Source organism: Phoenix dactylifera, unplaced genomic scaffold, assembly GCF_009389715.1.
Source record: "Phoenix dactylifera cultivar Barhee BC4 unplaced genomic scaffold, palm_55x_up_171113_PBpolish2nd_filt_p 000026F, whole genome shotgun sequence".
In the NCBI taxonomy this organism is placed as follows: domain Eukaryota; kingdom Viridiplantae; phylum Streptophyta; class Magnoliopsida; order Arecales; family Arecaceae; genus Phoenix; species Phoenix dactylifera.
Window position 1 is genome coordinate 2727873 of NW_024067667.1, and position 21541 is coordinate 2749413.

The 21541-nt window shown below is 39.0% G+C and overlaps 1 protein-coding gene across 1 annotated transcript in view; it reads left to right on the forward strand.

Annotated features, from left to right (window-relative positions):
- The window catches only part of LOC103713632 (branched-chain-amino-acid aminotransferase-like protein 2), a 55187-nt gene that overhangs the window by 21616 nt on the left and 12030 nt on the right, over positions 1-21541 (forward strand). Inside the window, exons 6-13 of the mRNA XM_008800633.4 lie at positions 1265-1323; positions 2976-3078; positions 5488-5667; positions 5767-5867; positions 6059-6113; positions 6311-6397; positions 6556-6607; positions 16049-16134. Coding sequence (XP_008798855.2) covers positions 1265-1323; positions 2976-3078; positions 5488-5667; positions 5767-5867; positions 6059-6113; positions 6311-6397; positions 6556-6607; positions 16049-16134 — 723 coding nt within the window. The remainder of the gene's footprint in view (positions 1-1264; positions 1324-2975; positions 3079-5487; positions 5668-5766; positions 5868-6058; positions 6114-6310; positions 6398-6555; positions 6608-16048; positions 16135-21541) is intronic.

Consider the following 21541-nt stretch of genomic DNA (forward strand, 5'->3'; position numbering starts at 1 on the left):
TTTCCTCTCTACATTCGATTTATCTCAAATTTTCGCCAAAATGTCTTTGTTGAAACACCAATGTACCTTCTGAAAGTCCTCTATATTTTGACCATGGTCTACCGTACCGGTCCGGACTGGGACTGGTACTGGATCAGCGTGGAATCCGGTACCGGTAGTTTATTGTTGAAGAACCGGTTCGGACCGGTACGGAACCGGTTCGGACCGGTACGGAACCGGTTCGGACCGGTACGCCACTGGTACGGACCAGTACGGGACTGGTTTCATACCGGTCCGGGCCGCCACCGGTACGCCGACCGGTACCGGTACGGCGGACCTTGATTTTGACTCAATTATTTATGTGTAATAGGTAACCTCAATTTACTCCTCAATTTTTCCTTTCTGCATTAACTCTCTCCCCCCATAATTGGAACCTTAACCGAAATGAATCTCTTTCTCAATCTCCAACTCCTACACCATCCAAACTCTCTCTCTCCCCCTCCCTCCCTCCTTCCCTCCCCCCTCTCTCTCCCTACCAGTTCTTGTTTCTCTCCACATTTCTATACATATATTTTTTTGTCATTAAATTAGAATTCTTGTTGAATTTGGATCCTTAGCCAACTTCAAATTGTTAGTAAGGAATGAAGGTGATGGTTTTGTTATATCTTTTTCCCTTCACACTTTTGATTTCCACCATAATTAAGGAAACAAACTCTCCCCAGTTTATGTATACTGCTCTCTTTGCTAATTTTCCTCATGCTTTTCCAACAGAGTGTACCATATTCCTTTTTCTTTGTTATTGATGCACAAAATCATTGAGCAGCAATATTAATTGTGAAGAAAAATGTTTTAAGAAAGTCAAATTTTTAATAGATTTAAAGCTTATAATAAGTTCTCTTAATATATTTGAGTTTGATGTTCATTGCATATGCCTGGGTACTAGTTTCTATAATCTGTATAAATCTAATCTAGGGTCTAAAGTCTTAAGCATATAGTTTTCATTCGCATACAAAGTTAAGCTCCTATAATTCTATATCTGATTAATTGCTTGATCTCCAGTTGGTCATGCTCTAGTAGTATCGTATGATCATCATACTATGATGAATATTAAATTGCCTTGTTTCTCATCATATCCTAAAGATAGGTCATGCTTCAGGAATTTTGATTTAAGTTTGAATATCAGCTTTATAATCGCTCTTCAGTATAATACGATCAATGCTACTAAAAAGTTAATCGACAAAATATGCCATATTTGAATTCACATTGTCTCTGTAATCTTATGCAGGCTGTCTTGAGTGGTCTTTGTCAGGAACTGGGTATTCCTTTCTGTGCATCAATGCTTGAGTATGTTGAACAAATACTACATTGCTCACATATCAAATTTTATTTTGAATCCACCAATATTGAACTAAATCTTAGTTCACACTTCACACTAATCATGACAGGAAGAAATTCCCCCCCCAAGAAAACATAAGTAATATAAAGTTTGTGAAGATTTTCAGGTTGCATGACTAGAAAAAACTTCAGTTTCTGATAACATGTCTATAACATTGAAAACTAATTGTATTTTGAATCCAGTGATACTGAACTATCTTAACTCATGTAATCATGATGGAAAGAAACTTTCCCCTTAGAAATGTGATCAATATGAATATCGTGAAGATATTCATGTTGCATGACTGAAAAAGTTTCCCCTTTCGACAGCATGCCTAAAGCATCTAAACTTCTTCAGTTGTTCTTACAACATCTGTGTTATTCCATATTTTACCATTCTTTGAACCTAAGAGCTATAAAATCTTTATAGTCAGGGTTCTCTAGCACCTTAATCCAGCGATAAATGGTGTTATTCATCTCTGTTTCACTAGATATAGATGACCAGACAAAATTGGACTATTCAAGTACATAACCCAATTAATAGTTCAACTATCATTGGCTTTTGGTTTCCTACAATTTTACATTTTGTTTTTAGTTTCAAATCTCACTATTGAAAATTTCAATTATGGTGGATGAACTGCTTATTCATGGTGACACTACTCGGCATACATAGACCCTAGGACAGATGCTAGTATCTTGATTCAAAGAACAACCAGGGCTACCAAAAGAATGCGATTATTTGGCAGAGGTTTTGTGGTCATGGATATTGCATATGGTAAATTCAGATTTCAAGTGAACAATCAATAGCATCTCAGAATAGAATGACATCAATGTAGGTATGATCTAGGAAATTAATCATTGATGGAATTTGGACCTGATTAGATGCAGATGTGCATGATTTATTCTAGATGGACAGTTAGGGCAGAGATGTAGCCTCTTTATAGGTGAAAGATGATTGCTCTAATTCAAAGGGATCTCTTTCCATGTTAGTATAATGCCTTGAAGAAGCAAAAACACATTATTTTGAGCAGTTAAACTCTAACAATGATGGTGATGACATTTGGAGCATCATCCCCTCTCCTGTGATGTGCGGTCAACAGAGAAAATTGTAAAGTCAAAAGACCCAAGACACAGAGTAAGAAAGAAGAACCTTGGAATCATTAACAATGACCATTAGGATATGATCATCATAACTCAGCTTGCTTTGGTAGATCGAAAGCATAGAACAGGAAAAGATTTTGAAATCCCTTAGGGATACATATTTCAGCATTCAAACTAAGGTTACTGGGATGATATGGGGAAAGATGAGAGGATAGAAAAGAAAGGAGAAGAAAGATAAGATCCAGAACAGAAAATAAGGGGGCATCCTGATCTAGTCTGTGTTCATGGTGCTCCTTGTTTATTTCTATCCCATGGTTTAGATTAAAGCTGAGTAAATTATTATATACCCTCCTTGCCTCCCCCATAAGAAATAAATTTTCATAATAACCAAGTACAAGAAAAAACTCTCCCTATCTTGAGTAAAGAAAAATACAATCTATTTGAGAAATGTGGCTAATATGTTTTACCTTGCAACGTGAAGTGATTTCCTAAGTTATATGGAATCGAATTATTGTTACCAGATGGGAAGCTGGTCCAAAACCATTTGATGGAATTTGGGCTCCTTGGTGGTATGGAAATGTACACAAGACAACAGGTTTTACAAAGCCATGCATGCATTCATCGGTAAGATTTATTATTTTTTTTCGCTTCAAAAATTGCTTTAAATTTTGATTATTTAATTTTTGAAGCCATGTATGGAGTTTGCCTTTGAAGTTTGTTATTTTTTTAAGGATATGAGTTTGTTAAATTGTTATTTTGGCATACGTAGGTTTGCTGTGATGTAAGGCGATAATGTCTAAAAGGATTTTAGAATGTCTTGTTGCTAAGTTTACTTTTTTTTTCCTGTATTGGAGCATAAAACTATGGTCATACCAATTTTGAGTGTTTTATTGAGAACTTTGATGATTCTGAAATTATTTGAGTTTGTTCTTTAGTGCAAACAAGGCCCTAACATGGTACCTTGCTAATTGATGTAGTGTGAAATTTGAAAAGGAGTTGTGGATCTAATTGCATAAAGGAGGGGGGGTGCAGGATCCACATACATAGGAGTGGGGCAGAGAGCTCATTCCAGAAAGGGGTCCACTGCATTTCGTAGAAGCAGAAGGGCATGTGCCTCTGACCCCCTCCCTTTGCAGATTTCCACAAGGGCTGTAAGGTGACATTAGATCACTATTTTCTTTCCTTGACAAGTTCAATTATTATTAAAAGATTCAAGGGTTTAAATCAAGGTTCGCCATCCCGGTACTGGACCTCATATGGGGCTAGGTGGGTACAATATCAGGATAGACTAGCACAACCATTAAAAATAAGAATGAATAGAAAAAATATGAAAAAAATTTGTATCCCAGGATGCCCGACCATCCTATGTTGGGGCGCAAATATCCTAGTCTATTCCAACTAGGACAAACGAGAATCATCTGGAACAACCCAATGTGGAGAGGCATGGGATCCCAAACAAGGTTGTAGATATTGTGGGGTAGCTCCATCCTCTTTTTTCCATGGAACGAGACATATGGAATACCCCATGTCTGAACATTCAGGACGATGGATCCTATCTCGTTCTAGCCCATTTCTATACTTGTCCTATCCCAACACTCAAGTTGGTGGGATGCCCCATGGTCCCATCTACATTTAAAACCTTAGTCTTGGATCTCTTAGACTGTCTCTCTCCGATCCACTACAATACTACTGTTACGAACAGGGTGCTTAATCCTTGATTAGAATATTAAGAACTTTTTAGTCATGAACGGGTGTTTTATATTGTACGTGCAATGTAATTCTTTAGTTGCATAAATTGTGAGTAATTAGAAGCAATTATTTAATTTTTTGTTCATTCCAAGGCATTCATCTACTTTTGCTTTTTTTTCATTGTCCCTACTAGTTCAACCACTACTGGCACCAACTTAGAAGTTGTTAAGCAACAACTCTTGAATCATCTTGGTTTGGTGGAGCTACTGGTGCGGCTCATAGCCTCCTTAACTGCTTTAGCCCATTATACTTATGGTATATGTCCATTTAGTATTTTTTGGTCATGAATAGATACTCTATAATAATATAGGACCTCGTTCAAGAGGACTAGCCAGATGTTATTACTTGGGTTTCGTAGCCCCAAGGTTCGCTGTCTCGGTACCAGACCCTATATCAGTGCCATCCTATTACAGCGTCAGTACACCCAATATGATACCTAGTTCGGCATACCGAGTGACGGTACTATAGACCGGATCGGTATTGGTACCATTGATATGCACTAGTATCAACCAGTACTACAAACCTTGCTTAGCCCTATATAGGGATCCAAGATATTCCCAATGCACAACCAATGTGGGACTAAACATGCCTACACAAGTCCTTGCATCCTAAGTTCTAGTGCGTCATGTAGTCCCTATGCATTTATTTTAGCAATCTGTTGTTAGAGGCTAAGTTGAAGATCATCTCATCCTACACCTTGAAATAATGCCTCACAATAAACAATGGTTAAGACTTGAGAGTTGAGACCATGTGAAGCGAGGCACAAGTCATTGTTTGAAAAGGTTCAATTATGGTATGTATCGGCTGGCTTTAGACGGCACTTAAAAAACACATTACTATGTGGATCTTTAAACATGGGCATGGGTTTTACATAGTGCTGCTCAGAACTTGGTGATGCTGATATGACATCCACCTGCTGAAATTTCTACTTCAAGACATGTAATATTTTATTTGCTGCATTAGATTCTTACTGAAGATCAATACAACTGTATATTGAAGTACTATATTGATATCCTATACCTTACTTTATTTTCAGATAATATATAAATTTTCTAAAAGCAAAAAAGCTCATAAGGCTTATGCCTTGCACCTGCCACACTGAGAATCACACCTGTCTTCGTTCCTCCACCTTCTCAACATCAACCCATGTGAATTTTACTGTTGCCTGTCATAACATTTGGCCCTTTATTATCTTTTATCACAATATTTTTTTCTTTTTCATTTCATTAAAACTTTGAGTATCAAAATTTTAGTTTAGCTAACATTTAAATGGATTTCCTTCAGCCATTTCCATCTGCCCAATATGACTTGCTAGAGCAAAGTCTGCCTTTCTACAACTTGCTCAGACAAAAGAGTAGGTCCTCATTACAACCTTCTTTACCTCTTCCTAGTCTTCCTGTCCTTGCCAATGGGAAGCTCCTTGCTTGGGTTGGTGATGAACTCTTACCTCGTGAGAGTGCCAAGGTATTTGTAAATGAAAAATTGCTAACTACTTTGTCTTCTATGCATTCTACTCATTCAGATCAGTCTCAGTGATCTAACAATATTTTTTTCTTGTTGAAGGTTTCAGTGTTTGATTCAGTTGTACAAGGTGGTGATGCAGTGTGGGAGGGACTCCGTATCTATAATGGAAAAGTTTTCAAGCTTGATGAACACTTGGATCGGTGAGTTACCTCCAACTTTCTACTTCAAAAAATAATTACCATAAATATTAATTGAGATCATGCAATATCTTCAAACATACGGCACTTCTTTATCTAGTTTTTTGTGAAGCATTCATGTCAAATATATTTGATGGATAAACAGATGTTTTTAAAAAATATTTAGCATGGGCATCTTGATTTTCTAATATCAGGTTGTTTGATTCAGCCAAAGCTTTAGCCTTCAGCAACATTCCAAATCGTGAAGCGGTAACTACTAAGAGTTTGTTATTTGCTTCATCCTTTGTTGTTTCAAATTGCTATGAACAATAAGATTATAATGGCTGAAGGTTGTGGTAGGTTCCCACATACTGGGGAAGAAAAATAGATTTAGGCAACTTGAAATTGTAATTTGAGAGGCTCTGCTGTATCTGCCTGAAATTTTTTCTCTGATTAAAAAATTTCAGATAAAGGAAGCAATTTTCAAAACTCTCATATCAAATGGGATGTTTGACAATGCACATATAAGACTCACTTTAACTCGTGGGAAAAAGGTAATTTCTTGGAGGGTTCTCACTCATATGTGTGTTTTCCAATATCCATTGATGTTCTGAAATGATAGTTCTATGTAATTGACTAGTTATTTGGTGGTTACTCTCTAGTTCCTTTTTCTTAATTAGTTTCTATTTCACAATTCACTTTTCTCTGTTAGGTTACATCTGGAATGAGTCCAGCATTCAACCTTTATGGATGCACTCTGATTGGTAATAATCTATAAACTCTCTTTGTTTACTAATTTCCTTCTCATAACTGAATAGCTCAATAAGTAATGAATATCTGAGCTAGATAATTCACATAATAAAAATTAAATAAGTTTTCTTACTAATAATAAACATGTAACAAAATCATTATATTTTAATAAACAAATCTAGAATATCCAGTATTTCTCACTTCATATTCATATTCATAAGTTCAATTTAATATATCATATTTCATCTCAACAACCTTTTTGACTATGACCATATTATCCTTGTAGCAGGGTCCAAAGTACCACATTGAATCCCTATTGAGTAGGTCCGAATTACCGCACTTAACCCTTGCGAAGTAGGTACAAAGTACTACATTTAACCTCTGCAGAGTAGGCCTAGAGTCAATTCATCGGTTCATCCCATTTCATCATATCCAGGATGTGATATGGTTCCAAGGATGATCTGGATATGGATGGTTCCAACAAAATTTCATTCTTGAAAAAGAAAAATCCATTCTTTGATTTATTTCATCTATTATATGACCGGAACAAAAGGGGATACATGTTACACCATGATCTTGAATCAAAAGAGAGAATTCAAGAAATGGCATATTTATTCACTCTATTAATAACCGAGCCAGATTTGGTGTATCATAAAGAATTTGGCTTTCTTATTGATTCCTATCGGTTGGATCGAAAGAAATTTTTGATGTGGTATTCAACTCTAGAGAAGCCAATGTATAACTCGTGTAGTAGGTCCAAAGTAATCAAATCCTGGAATGATCAAATGCCAACATATAACCTCCTCTGGTAGGGTCCAAAGCATAGTAATGATAAGAGTCCAAATCCAAAATATGTCAAAGTTTTGGATAAAATCATATATGTCATATTCCAATCAAAATATGCATATTCCATTTAAGATTTTTAAACGACATGCATAATATTCCGTAATAAAAATATTATTCTGATTTACAAATTTCTTTTCCGTCATGACATTTTCATAAAATTTATAAATTGCATATTAATCGATATATAATTTATTTGATGTCAAAATTTATTCATATTAATCTGATGAAAAATCTAGAGAACGTGAATCATTACTTACCTTGCGAGTACAAACAAATCCAACTAATTCTGAATATTTCTTTCAAAACCTCGATATGAGGACTAAATTGTGAAAACCCTTGTTGGACTTCTTGTCCAAATGAGTACACCCATACATAGAGCCAAGACCAACAATTGGATGAGGTTGCAAAGGGAATGTCATTGTAGAAAATATATGGAAAAGGTGGAGGAAGGACAAGACTGGTTGGGTGCCTCAGCAATGTGGATCGGTCTAATTTGGGTAATCCAACTGGTCCAATCGCAAAATGAGAGTCAAAGCAGGTGAGGATTCCATGATAGAAATTGTTAATGGTGGTCCAGTAATGCTCGATGAAGGTTGGGTGGAGGTCAACATGTTGGGCGATCACCAAGTCAATTCATGAGGCTTTTTTTGGGGTCGATCAAAGGACACATTAAAGGGACCCTTTGCTAGGGTCTACTAAGACGAGAGAGAGAAAAATAAAAGAAGAGAGAAAAAGAGCAATAGGGAGGGTGAATAGGGGTCTTGGGGCCTCTCTTAAGAAGAAAGAGAAGGGGAAGGAGGGTGGTAGTGTCTAGTGGTGGTCCTAGCTGGAGGACCAGCAACGAGAAGTGGTGGCAACGGGCAATGATGGCATGTGGCCAGTGGTAGTGATGAAACAAGAAAGTAAGAAAGAAACAAAAGATTGATTTCTCAAAACAGGGCTCGACGTTAATTTGACCCTTAGCTCACTCGCCAGGGCTAGGGCTTCGACGTCAGTCATAGGTCATTAAGGAGAGATGGCTGGAGAGGGAAGCAATGGTGGTTGGCTTCAAAAGTAGGGGAAGAGGATCAACAAATGCAGAATAGGGGATGGCATTTTTGGTTGTTTTTCGGAGGTTCCTTGTCAAAATCCGGCTAGCAATGATGGATGGGGTAGAGAGAGAATAGGGATGGCATTTTTGGTTGTTTTTTGGAGGTTCCGTGTCAGAATCTAGCTAGCAATGATGGTTGGGGTAGAGAGAGAATAGGGTAATGTGCCATTACCTTGTCTCCACCGAGGTTTGGCTGTAGCCACGATGTGCACCATCATGATGGTCGACAACGGAAAACTCAAGAAAGAAAAAGAGAGGGACAAAGGGCTTAGTGTGGGGCTTCATGGGGAGTGGACGAGGATTTATTCTCGACAGAGGCTAGGGTTTTCTAGCCCTTGCCAGTGTTTGAGGCGGACCCTGGGAACGACCTCCCCTTCTTCAAGTTGAGTAGGGGCTCTGCCCCGTTTATTTTGGGAGCGGGCCTTCTAAGCCTTGCTTTGTCTCTAGGTCGGGCCTCATACGAGCTAGGCTGGCTAGTCAATGGACCAGGCCAAGCCCTACATTCCCTCATAAAATTTGTCCACGAAATTTTCTTTCCTGAGTTTTCAAAAGTTCGGCGTACTCAAAAATGATAACTCCATTATACTTTGACATAACGAATGATACGTCATCGCAATGCTTGATCCCAAGGTCTACCGTACGAGGTGTACCATACCGTACCAGGAGAACTAATACAAAACACCCCTTCAAATCGGTACAAGTCTCGTATTGCCTATACGGAGGCATACTAACCTGTACCGAGGTGCGTACCGAGGCGTGCCGAGATAAAAATTAAGAAAATAGATTGCGAACCTTTCTTGATTGCGGACCTTTCTTGATCCTTACAATTCAGAATTTGTATAGGGTGCTACTCGTATGACAAGTCCTCTCTAAGACATAAGGGTTCAAACTTTACAACATGGCTTGGATCTAGCACATACTTCCTCAACATGGAAACATAGAAGGCACATGTAAACCGGCTAGTGAATGTGTCAAAGCAACTCTATAAGCCACCTCACCAATTCTTTCTAGTATCTCAAATAGACCTGCAATCTTGGGACTCAACTTGCCTTGGATTTTGAACCTCGCAATCCCTTTTGTAGGTGATACCTTAAGTACTACATGACCACCCACTTGAAAGTCCAGTTACCATCTCCGTACATTTGCATAACTCTTCTGTCTACTACGGGTTGCATGAAGTTGCTCTCTAGTTACTTGAACTTTTTCCATTGTTTGTTGTACAAGCTAGGGTCCTAATATCCTTCTTTCACTAACATAATCCCAACAGATAGGTGATCAACATTTCCTACCATATAATGCTTTGTAAGGCTAGCCTGGTAACTAGTATTATAGGTGAACTCCACCAAATGTTGATGCTCATACCACGAGCCTTTTATTATCAAAAGCACAAGCTCTCAATGTATCCTCCAAGATTTGAATATTCCTTTATGACTAACCATCAATCTATGGGTGGAAGGCCGTGTCGAAGTTCAGCTTAGTCCTTAAGGCCTTACGCAAACTCTTACAAAATTGCGATGCAAATCTGGTATCTTTATTTGATGAAATAGTTACACGAATCCTATGCAGCTTCCCAATTCTTTTATATGTAATCTTGCTAGCTTTTCATGACTAAGACCAACTCTAATAGATAGAGTGTATATTTCATCAATTTGTCCGCAGCCACTCAATCTGTGTCATTTGTACTAGGAGTCAGGGTATGCCGTATCGGCCAGTACGGGCTGGTATGTACCGGTCCAAGCTGGAACCGATACCGGATCAACGTAGAATCTAGTACCGGAAGCTTTTTATTGGAAAGCTGGCCGGTACGACTGTTGTACCGGTGCGGGACTGATACGACACCGGTACGGACCGCCACCAGTATCGGTACGGCAAACCTTGCTAGGAGTCTTGGGCAACCCAATCCAAAATCTATAGTGATATGTTCCCACGTCCGTAATGGAATAGTAAGAGGTTGTAACAGCTTTGCTGGTCTCTTATGCTCGGCTTTAACTTGTTGAAACACCAAGCCACAAATTGAACAATCTCCCTTTTCATGCTATTACACTAGCACAACTCCTTCAAATTTGTAGAGATTTTAGTACCTCCAGGATGTACTATATATCTTATGTGGTGAGCCTCTTTTAAAATGTCACCTTTTAATTCTGGATCCATTGGCATACAAAGTCTAATTCCCAAATCTCAGAGCACCATCTTCATGGATCCGAAATCCAAACTGATCACCTGACTCCACTAATTATTTGATCTTCAGTAGCTAAGGATCATTATTCTAAGCAGCTTTAATTCTCTCAATCAATGTAGGATGGACTTGAAGGCTAGCTAATTGAATCTCTGAATCATGCACTCATTTTCTATCCTAAGTCTTCTCAAAAGTTCCAAAATATACTGTTGAGTAGTGATTAAGGCAGGCAAGTTCTACAGACTTCTTGCTCAAAGCAATAGCAACAACATTAGCTCTTCCAAGGCAGTAATTGATTGATAAAGCATAATCTTTCAGCAAACCTAACCATCTTCTTTGTCTCATATTTAATTCCTATTCGAGTGACGTTGTACTTTAAGCTTTGATGATCAGTGAAGATCTCAACTGCTATCATATAGATAGTATCTCCAAATTTTGAAGCATAAATCTCTACTGCCAACTCCAAATCATGTGTAGGTTAATGTTGCGCATAAGGTTTTCATTGTTTGGAAGCATAAGCCACTACTTTGCCATGTTGCAACAAAACACTACCAAAACCTATTGTAGAAGCATCATTGTAAATGGTGAAGCCTCCACTTTCTGATGGTATGGTAAAGATAGGAGCTATCGCCAATCTTTTCTTTGATTCTTGAAAGCTTTGCTCACACTCCTCATACCCCTCAAAGTTGACTCCCTTTTAAGTCAAATGGGTCAAAGGTACAGCTATCTGGGAAAGTCCAAAAAAGTTGTGTACCTCAAAAATGTTAGCCTGAATCTATTGAAATCCCTCTTCTTTTATTTAGCAAAAATCTTCTTATCTCTTAAAATCAACAGCACACATCTTAAATGTTCCTCATGCTCCACTTTACTCGTGGAATGTACTAAATTATTATCAATGAACACTAGAGGTGTGCAAATAGTCAAATCACAAAACTGGTCCAAACTAGTTTCTTTGGTTCGGTTTATATCATTTTTTTAATTCATTTTGGTGTCAAATTAAGAAAGCCTTAAGCCGAAAAAGCTTGACTCGGTTTCGTTTTGAGTTTTCAGAACCAAACCAACTCAACCTGACCCTACCTATATATGTGTGTATTACAATTTTTTTATTATTTCTTATATTTTTGTCCTATATATAAAATAAAATTGTTATGCTTATGCTTAGCCCAACCCATTTAGTCCAGTTTATTGAACATTAATCCTATATAAAATGAAATTTTTATGTTTAACTTTAGTCCAGCCCATTTAGCCTAACCCACTGAACATCAACTTGATAAACCGAACCAAATCAAACCAAATTTTTCAGGTCAATTTCAAGCTGTTTTTGTAGATGGTTGGTTTGGTTTCAGTTTTAGGAAACTAATTTAAATCAATTTGGTTTTGGTTATATCTCCATACTAACTCAACCCAACCCATGCACACCCCTAATGAACACCACTACAAATTTATACAGAAAGGATTTGAACATCCTATCATCAAAGCCATAAACGTTTTCGGTGCATTAGTCTACCCAAACAACATCACCAAGAACTTGTAGTGCCTCTAGCATATCCAGAAAGTAGTTTTAGGTACATCCTATGTTTTAATTTTTAATTGGTGATACCTGAATCAAAGGTCAATCTTGGAGAAGACTTGCACTTTTTGCAGATGATTGAATAAATCATCTATTTCAGGTAAAGGATGCTTGTGCCTATCCAAGGTACTTATACTATAAATATCAAAGAAATGTATCCCAAGGTACTTAGTGTGTGTACCTCTCTACATTCATCTTATATTTATCTCTATATATTATAACCTATGCTCTAATAACACTAGTTGTCACGCCTCGATCCAAAATGGTGAGTCAAGGATATGGCAACTGCCGCACACTCATAGGGTACTGCTCCACAAGCATGCAAAGCAACCATCATGACATCGTAAACAACATAGTGGAGGAAAAATCAGTGTAACAAAAATCTAAATTTAATAATTAATAAATTCAGAACCTTCTTATCCCTATCGTTATGCTCGCTTTTACGAACAAGGTGTCATAGCACTGCCTCACCCGCAAGTTCCCGAGCTTGCCCTACCCTAAGAAAGAAGAACGTGAGGACAGAACCGAGATATAGTTTTTTGAAGCCTGGCACCTAACAATAAACTTCCAAAATTTTTGTTCACAAAATCTAACACCAAATCAGTGAAAATAATACTAATTCTAAGCTATGCCGAAACATTATGCTCTCGCCTCTAGTCACTCCTTTAGCAGTACCCTGTCAGGAACTAATTCTCTAGAGCTGTAAGGAAAGAAGAGACAAATAATGAGCTCAAAAACCCAGTAAATAATGAATACATTAACTAGATAATTCATGTAATAAATTAAATAAGCTTTCTTACAGATAACAAGTATATAACAAAATCATTACATTTTAATAAACAAATCCAGAATATCCAGTATTGCTTAGTTATGCATATTCATGTTCATAAGTTCAATTTAAAAATATCATGTTTCAACTCAACAGCCATTTTGACTACGATCACGTCATCCCTGTGGCAGGGCCCAAAGTACCTATCAAATCGCTGCAGAGTAGGTCAAAGTATCGCACTTATCCCCTACGAAGTAGGTCTAAAGGACTGCATTTAGCCTCTGCAAAGTAGGTCTAAAGTACCGCACTTAGCCTCTGCAAAGTAGGTCCAAAGTATCTAATTTAACCCTTGCGAAGAAGGTCCAAAGTAATCAAATCCTGAAAAAGTCAAATGCCAATGTATAACCCCCGTTAGCAGGGTCCAAAACATAGTTAGGCTGAGTCCAAATCCAAAAAGTGTCAAAGCTTTTTATAAAATCATATATTTCATATTTCAATCAAAGAGATTTATAAACAACATGCATAATATCCGATATTAAAAATATTAACTTTGATTTAAAATTTATTCTCCGTGATAACATATTTTCATAAAATTCATAAATTGCATGTTAATCAATTTATAATTTATCTAATGTCAATTTATTCATGTTAATTTGATGAAAAATCTAGATAAGGTGAATCATTGCCTTACGAGTATAGATAAATCCAACTGATTTTGAATATTATTTTTGAAATCTCGATTGATCCCCTTGTCGGACTTCTTGTCCGATGAGTGCACTTCTACATAGAGTCCAAGATTGCAAAATGAATAAGGTAATGGTGGAAAAATATGAGGCAAAGGTGGAGAAAGGGCAAGGTCGGTCAATGCAGCGTTCAGCGGCCCGGAGTAGTCCAATCTAGGTAATCCAACTAGTTAAATCGTAAAACGAAAGTCAAATTAGGTGAGGATACCATGACAAAAATTGTTAATGGTGGGGTGTAGTGATACTCGACAAAAGTCGAGGTGGAGGCCAACATGCTGGGCGACTACCAAGTCAATTCATGATCCTTTTCCTGGGGTCTATTGAAGGACACATGAGAGGGACCCTTTGCTTGGGTCCACCCAACACATGAGAGAGAGAGAGAGAAAAAGAAAAAAAAGAGAAAGAAAGAGGGAGAGGGAGGGTGAACTGGGGTCCCGAGGCCTCTCTTAAGAAGAACGAGAAGGGGAAGGAGGGTCATGGTGTCTAGCGGTGGTGTTGGCTAGAGACAAGAAAGGCGGAACAATCCTAAATCACCCTGTTCAAGGCATACTGGTAGCGGACCAAGACGGTTTCGGCCAAGGTTCATCGTCTCGGTACCGGACTTCGTACTAGTGTCGTACGAGCACGGTGTCAGTACGGTACGGTACATAATTTTTTTGGCGTACTAAGAGCCGGTACACCATCCATACCTGGTAGGCTGGTACCAATACTGAACTGGTACGGTACGGTATGCTCCATAGTCCATACTATTCGATTCGGATTGGTATGGCATACCATAGTTCCGACAATAAAAAACGAGAAACTGGCGAGTGGTAAGAGAGGAAGAAGGAAAGAGAGGAAAAAAGAGGGAGGGAGGGAAAGAGGGAGAGGGTGGCGGTGAACGGCAGCCGTCGGAATAGGACTGAGATAGGGAGAAGGACTGAGATAGGGAGAGAGGGCTTTCCCTCTCTCCTCCATGTATTGGAACAGCGGCGGAGCACCTATTTCTAAAGAAAATAGGGGCTCCCCCTCCTTCTAGTCTCTCTCTATTGTGCTCTCTCGCTCTCTCCCTCCCTTCCTCTCTCTATCCCTCCCTCCCTCTCTCCTCTCTCCTCTCTCTCTCTCTCAGTCCTGTTCCGGCGGCCATTGCTCATTGTCGTCCTCTCCCTCTCTCCCTCCTTCCTCTCTCTGTCCCTCTCTCTCCCTCTTTCCTCTCTTTTCTTGTCCCTCGCCCCCTTCTTCCACGTCTCTCTCTGTCACGCTCTCCCATTCTCTCCCTCCCTTCCTCTCCCTCTCTCTCCCTCCCTCCCTTCCTCTTCCTGTCTCTCTTCTTCATCTCCCCCTCCCTTGCCAGTCTCTTTGTCAGTTCATGAATGTCGGTACCTTGGCTGAAAGACCGCGACATATGTGGCGATAGCAGGCGATGATGACAGGTGGCTGGTGTTAGTGACAAAAATAGAAAGGAAGAAGGAAACAGGGGATCAACTTATCGAAACAAGGCTCGCTGTCGAACTGAGCCTCCGCTCGCTCGCTAGCAGCTAGGATTCAACAATGGTCGTAGGTCATCAAGGAGAGATGGCTGGAAAATGAAGCAACGGTGGTCGGTTTCAAAAATAGGGGAAGAGGGCTAACAAACATGGAAAAGGGGATGACATTTTCGGTTGATTTCTGGCAATTCCTTGTCAGAATCCGGTCGACATGGCTAGGGTAGAGAGAGGGAGAAGAGGATAAGGCGCCATTACCTTGAATTTGGTGAGGTTCAGCTGCAGCCATGATGAGCAGGTGATGGTGGCCCATGATGGAAAACTCGAGAATGTTCCTACCATTAACATACCCAAATGTTCCAATGTTTTTTGTTGTCATAAGTTGATGGGCATGGGGATCTTTTCTTCATCACAATGCTAGCACGAAAAAAATGTAAAACAATTGCTGCACCCAAAAAATGGTCAAAATGCTCCCATGTCGATTAAGTCATTATTCAATACCAATACAAAACATGGGGTCACCCCGGTCATTTCACTGGTGTAAACAGCTTGTTGGATAATGCAATTGTAGAATTGCAATGATACCCTTCTTTAATAGAGTTATTAATTTTTTTTTATTCTTCCATATCCTTCTCTTGCTTTATTTCCTACCTTAGCATTCTCCTTAGCATGTGTTGGTATTTGATCCCTCTCCATGTCCATGCAACATCTGTATACATATAATTATGAAATAATTTGCTGATGTATTAATAATTGAGTTTCTTAATGCATCATTATTTGTTTCTTTGAGCAATTCAGTGCTTGCTGAGTGGAAACCACCAGTCTATGACAATTCAGGTGGTATAAAACTGGTGACAGCAACCACACGTCGTAATTCACCAAATGTAAGAATCATGATGTAACTTGTTTTTCTAAATTTGTTTGATGTATTTATGTTAGAGCCTGGTATGCAAGTTGTGACATAAATGACTGGCCACTTTTTTTTACTTTAAGGACTGAATTTTATTTATTGTCATAAATGATCTTATTAAAAAGAATTGTGGAATGATAAGCTTACGAGGATCACATGTGTTGCTAAGATATCTTGAGCACTCAAATTTTTCTCTTGAAAATTTGTTAGTTCCCTGCTGCTTCAAACATATAAGATTGATGCATCGTGTTCACAGAAGTTTGGCTATCTGAAACCCCTAACAGGCGTAAGCTAGTAGTATGAACTTCAAATTTATGCCAGAAAGTTTTGAACTGGCCTACAAATATGTTTCAACCTTAAGATATATTGTGCCGTAGATCTGTGCTCTGCTTGAAAACAACCAATGAAAGATAAACTGGCTTTTTAGGTTCTGAGTAATGACCAATAGCCACATCAGTGAAATGGGTTGTCAGAATGATCTCTACAATTTAGTAGCTGACCAACAAAAGCCCCTGTGAGTTTCCAGACTTGAATTTGTGTTTTATCAAATAGTTATTACCTAGACATACTGGATTGTCTTTGGTATGTTTGCAGAAGTATATATATGTGATTTGGTCTGCTAAAGTAAGAGCGAAGCTAGTAAGCCCTATTAATTTTTAAAGTAGAGGACCTGATTACAGACCACTTCTGTGTGAACCTAAGACTAAATAGGGTTGTGCATTCTTTAACATCCATCTAGCTCATTGTATGTTGCTACAATATGGTGTATCTAAGTGCATGTCAGTGTTTCCTAGTTGCTAATTGTGCTGACCTAGGTGCCAAGAGGTTTATAGTGTGAATGTTGGAACAATCTGGGCATCGGCTTAGCTTGGTTTATGGCATTGCAATGGCCTAGTGAGCTGTTGAAAAGTGTAATTGTAACAACCTAAGACCTCACCCAAAATGGCTAGCCGGAAGATATTATTTGGGTTTCTTGATTTTATATAAGTACCCAAGATCTACCCAGCGAATAATCGATGTGGGACTAAGCATATGCCTGCACGGGTCCTACATACTTCTCCTATTTAAGCTCTGACGTCCTCGTCAGGCTAAGGGTTCAAATCTATTCAAATCTAATCACAAACACCACTATCGACCCCCCAATGTATCCATGCTGCAGTGTCCCCTAGTCCACATAGGTAATGGGCCAAGTTCGCTCTGATACCATTTGTAATATACCAGGACATCACCCAAAATGGCCAGCCATAAGGTATTATTTAGATTTCATGATTTTGTATAAGTACCCAAGATCTACCCAGCGAATAACTGATGTGGGACTAAACACACACATCTGCTGGATAGATCTTGAGTACTTATAGAGGATCAAAGAATCCAAATAATACCTTCTGGCTGGCCATTTTGGATGATGTCCTGAGTTTTTACAAATGATATCAGAGTGGATCCAGCCTATAACCTATGTGGACTAGGGGACACTGCAGCACGGATCCATTGGGGCTGACCACGGACCGATCGTGGTGCTTGTGATTAGATTTGAACCCTTAGTCCGATGAGGACATCACGGCTTAAACAGGGGGAGTATGTGAGGTGTTAGGATCTGATGCATGCCGCAGAAAAATTTCAAAAATTTTCAGATCTGCAGCGGAAGGCATGCAAGATCCCGTTCATCGCATGAACGTATTTTAAAACCGTCGTTTGTAGATAGATTAGGATTAAATTTTTTTAAACCATTTAAAAATCAATAAGAAGATCAGATCTTCACCTTGTGCGGGTAGAAGGTCTCCGCAAATCTGATTTACCTGGATTTGTTGAAGGTTTGATGGAAGCCGCACACGCGTCCGACCTCTACGGGTATCCACACGAGGCAAAGCACCGATTGAAGCTTTTAGATCTTTCCGGGGTGCTAGCTCCCTTGTAGAGATGGCTATTGATGGCTGATATCCTCCCTATCAATCAACTCTTGAATGCCTAAGGGAGGAGGAAGAAGAAGGATGGTTCAATGGAAGGAGAACAAAAACCCGCAGCCTTTTATTTTTCCTTCGCGTTGGAACCAAGGAAGGGGATGAAGTAGACCACGTCAAGAGCTTCTTTTCCCTTGCTTCCTTGTGGCTGAAAGGAGAAATGGAAGGAGGTTCCTTGCTGCCAAAAATCCCAAAAAAAACCATGAAAAATTTGGAGCCCCTTTGAACCCCTCTTTTATGGTGTGTGGATAGAGATGAGCTCCTAAATTTTAGGAGCTCATCTTTATCCCTTTGTGAATTCAAAATAGGAGGGGCATGGCCCCTCCTTTTTCCTTCACGCCACCAGCCAAGTGATAGGATTCAATCCTATTCAAAATAGGATTTGCACCCATTTCAATTTTCTCCAAATCCTAATCTAATTAGGATTTAATTGAACCATGACTCAATTGAACTCTTCAATCCTAATCCAATTAGGAGTCTTTTAATTAATTAGATTAAAATTAAAATTAATTAGGACTTAAGAAAATCCTAATCTAATTAGGACTTATTAAATTTCAGCCCTAAGGCAATTAGGACTTTAGAAATCCTACTCCAAATAGGACTCTAATTTAATTTGAAATCCTAATGCAATTAGGACTCCAACGATCCTACTCCAAGTAGGACTCGTGATCAAGTCCAATTAATTAAATCCAATTAATTAAATTAAATTGCAATCCGTTTGCAATTATTCCTTCTTCAACTCACTAATTCTTAACGGGTTAACTAATTATCAATCAAATTGATTATTTGTGATTTCTAATCACAATTCAACCATCGGATCGGTCAATACCTCTAATGTGTGTGACCCCATAGGTCTATTCTGACTGGTAGTGAGATATATTGCGATCTTTATCACAATATCATTGAAAACTCCTTTCAATGGGTTGAAACAATTCCAACTCAACTAACCAGGGATCATCGACCATCAAGATGGTTCCTATGAGTCTCACCATCCACCAGTGACACCTAGCAGCATGTAGTGGCAACCCAGCAGAATGGAATGATGAACCTCTAGGTGCAGTTATCGTATGATACAGTCCTTCTATCGTAGATCCCTACAGAACGAAGGTCATGGATAACTCGTCAAACCTCGTCATCTGTCATATGTCTAGATTTATTCGACTTGAGTTCGAGAGTGGAAAACTCTTTCTCCACTGTATATACTGCCCTGGTCAAGGTCTTAGAACTCAGTTTTATAAATCATATAAGATCACTCCTCATCTATCAAGATCGATAGATTCCATGTAGGTGCATACCCTACTCCTACAGTGAACCTACTGCAGCCAATCTACACTATAAGGACCCATATGACTAGAGATCATGTATATGTGTAGTCAAACTACAATAACCTCATTGTGAGTAGCCGAATCACCGCAGGTCAAAGGACCAGTCACACTACTGCAACATCAAGCAAGTCACTGACGAGTGGATAGACATCCAAGTGACTTCTTATCTTGGTCACGATCAGTACCCTTGTTCTCTAACAAGCACCTGCACTATCACTTCAGTGTCTCTATACTGTGAACTCGAGTCTCATCCATCCTTAAGGAAAGCGATCTGTGCACTGATCTTATCGGATCGATCACCGTCCTTGTGATGATCCATTGATCAGGAGTATTTAGAAATTAATCACCAATGATACATGGCTCAAATTCTCAACTCTTGAGAATATGCATTATCATCTTATTAATTTCTTGGACGATTCATAGACACATAAACAATATGAATGAAAAAAATGCTCATTTATTATTCAATAATAATAAAGTCAAGTACAAAACAATGTCCTAGAATTAATAATGTGTCAGCCAGATTGGCTTCTAGGGCATATATCTAACAATGCGGACCCATGCCGGCATGTGTTTGGTCCTACATCAGTTATTCACTGAATAGATCTTGGGTACTTATATAGGATCAAGAAACCCAAATAATACCTTCTGACTAGCCTTTTTAGGTGAGGTATTAGTGCATACCGTCTTGTATCGGTGCCTACTCTACTATACCGATACCAAACCAATCTTAATACGGAGGCGTATCGGGTATCGGTAAGGGTGGCAATCGGGTTGGGTCAGGCATAAACAGGTCAGGTCAAATACAGGTCGGGTCAAAAAACTATAAATCTGAACCCGACCTGTTTATTAAACGGGTCAGGAATTACAAACCTGAACCTGATCTGTTTATTAAACAGGTAACCCGACCCGACCCGTTTAACCTGTTTAATAAACAGGTAACCTGTTTACCCAATCCGACCCGACCTGTTTAACCTGTTTGCCCAACCTGATCCGTTTAACCTGTTTAGACCTGTTTAATCTGTCCAACCCAACCTGTTTAACCTACCCAACCCGACCTGTTTAGACCTGTTTAGACCCATTTAACCTGTTTAGACCCGTTTAACCTGTTTAACCCGTTTAACCTGTTTAGACCTGTTTAACCTGCCCAACAGTTAAACGGGTTAAACGGTTTAAACGGGTCAGACATCTAAAACCCGTATCCGACCCAATTAATAAACAGGTTAAACGGGTCGACCTGTTTACGACCCGAACTTGTTTAGGCCAAACCCAAACCTGTTTATGGCGGGTCGAACACGGGTCGGGTTGGCGGGTCGGGTCATATTTTGCCACCCCTAGGTATCGGCGCACCAAACCAACCCACATATTGGGCATACCTACACTGTATCTACATGGTACTAGTACGTGATCCAGTATTGCAATTGCGAACCTTGGTTAATATGTTATCATGATATTTCTTGGCATGACTAATAATCTTCTATTTGGACAATCTACTTGACAGAATCTAATTCATGTATAGATTTATAGATTCTAGCACCTTTCCGCATTTTGAGATTATGAATTTAGGTGAATTTTGTCTCATTGCTTTACTCAATTTGTAGTTAGTAACAGTGAAGAAAGGAAAATATTTTAGTAATGTGGTTGTCCTTATTGTTCTTATATATGATTATTTTTATCAAACAAGATGTCACAGAATCGACAAAACCAACAATTATTGGCCTCCATTTTTCGGGAACTGCAAGGCCATGTGTTGCTGGTCTAGAACAAAGCGCCTTTGGTATTTCTTCTCTGATCTTATAGCAGTCCTGGGTTGTTACAAATGATATTATTCGGATTCTAGCCGGAATGGTATCGGAGTGGACGTGGCCCATAACCAATGTGGACTAAGGAACATTGCAATACATGCTCATTGAGGCTAACCATAGGCCGATCGTAGTGCTTGTGATTAGATTTGAATGGATTTTGACCCTTAGCCTGACGAGGATGTGAGGGCTTAAACAGTAAGAGTATGTGAGGACCCGTGCAGGCGTGTGTTTAGTCCCACATCAGTTATTCGCTGAGTAGATCTTGAATACAGGATCAAAAAACTCAAATAATA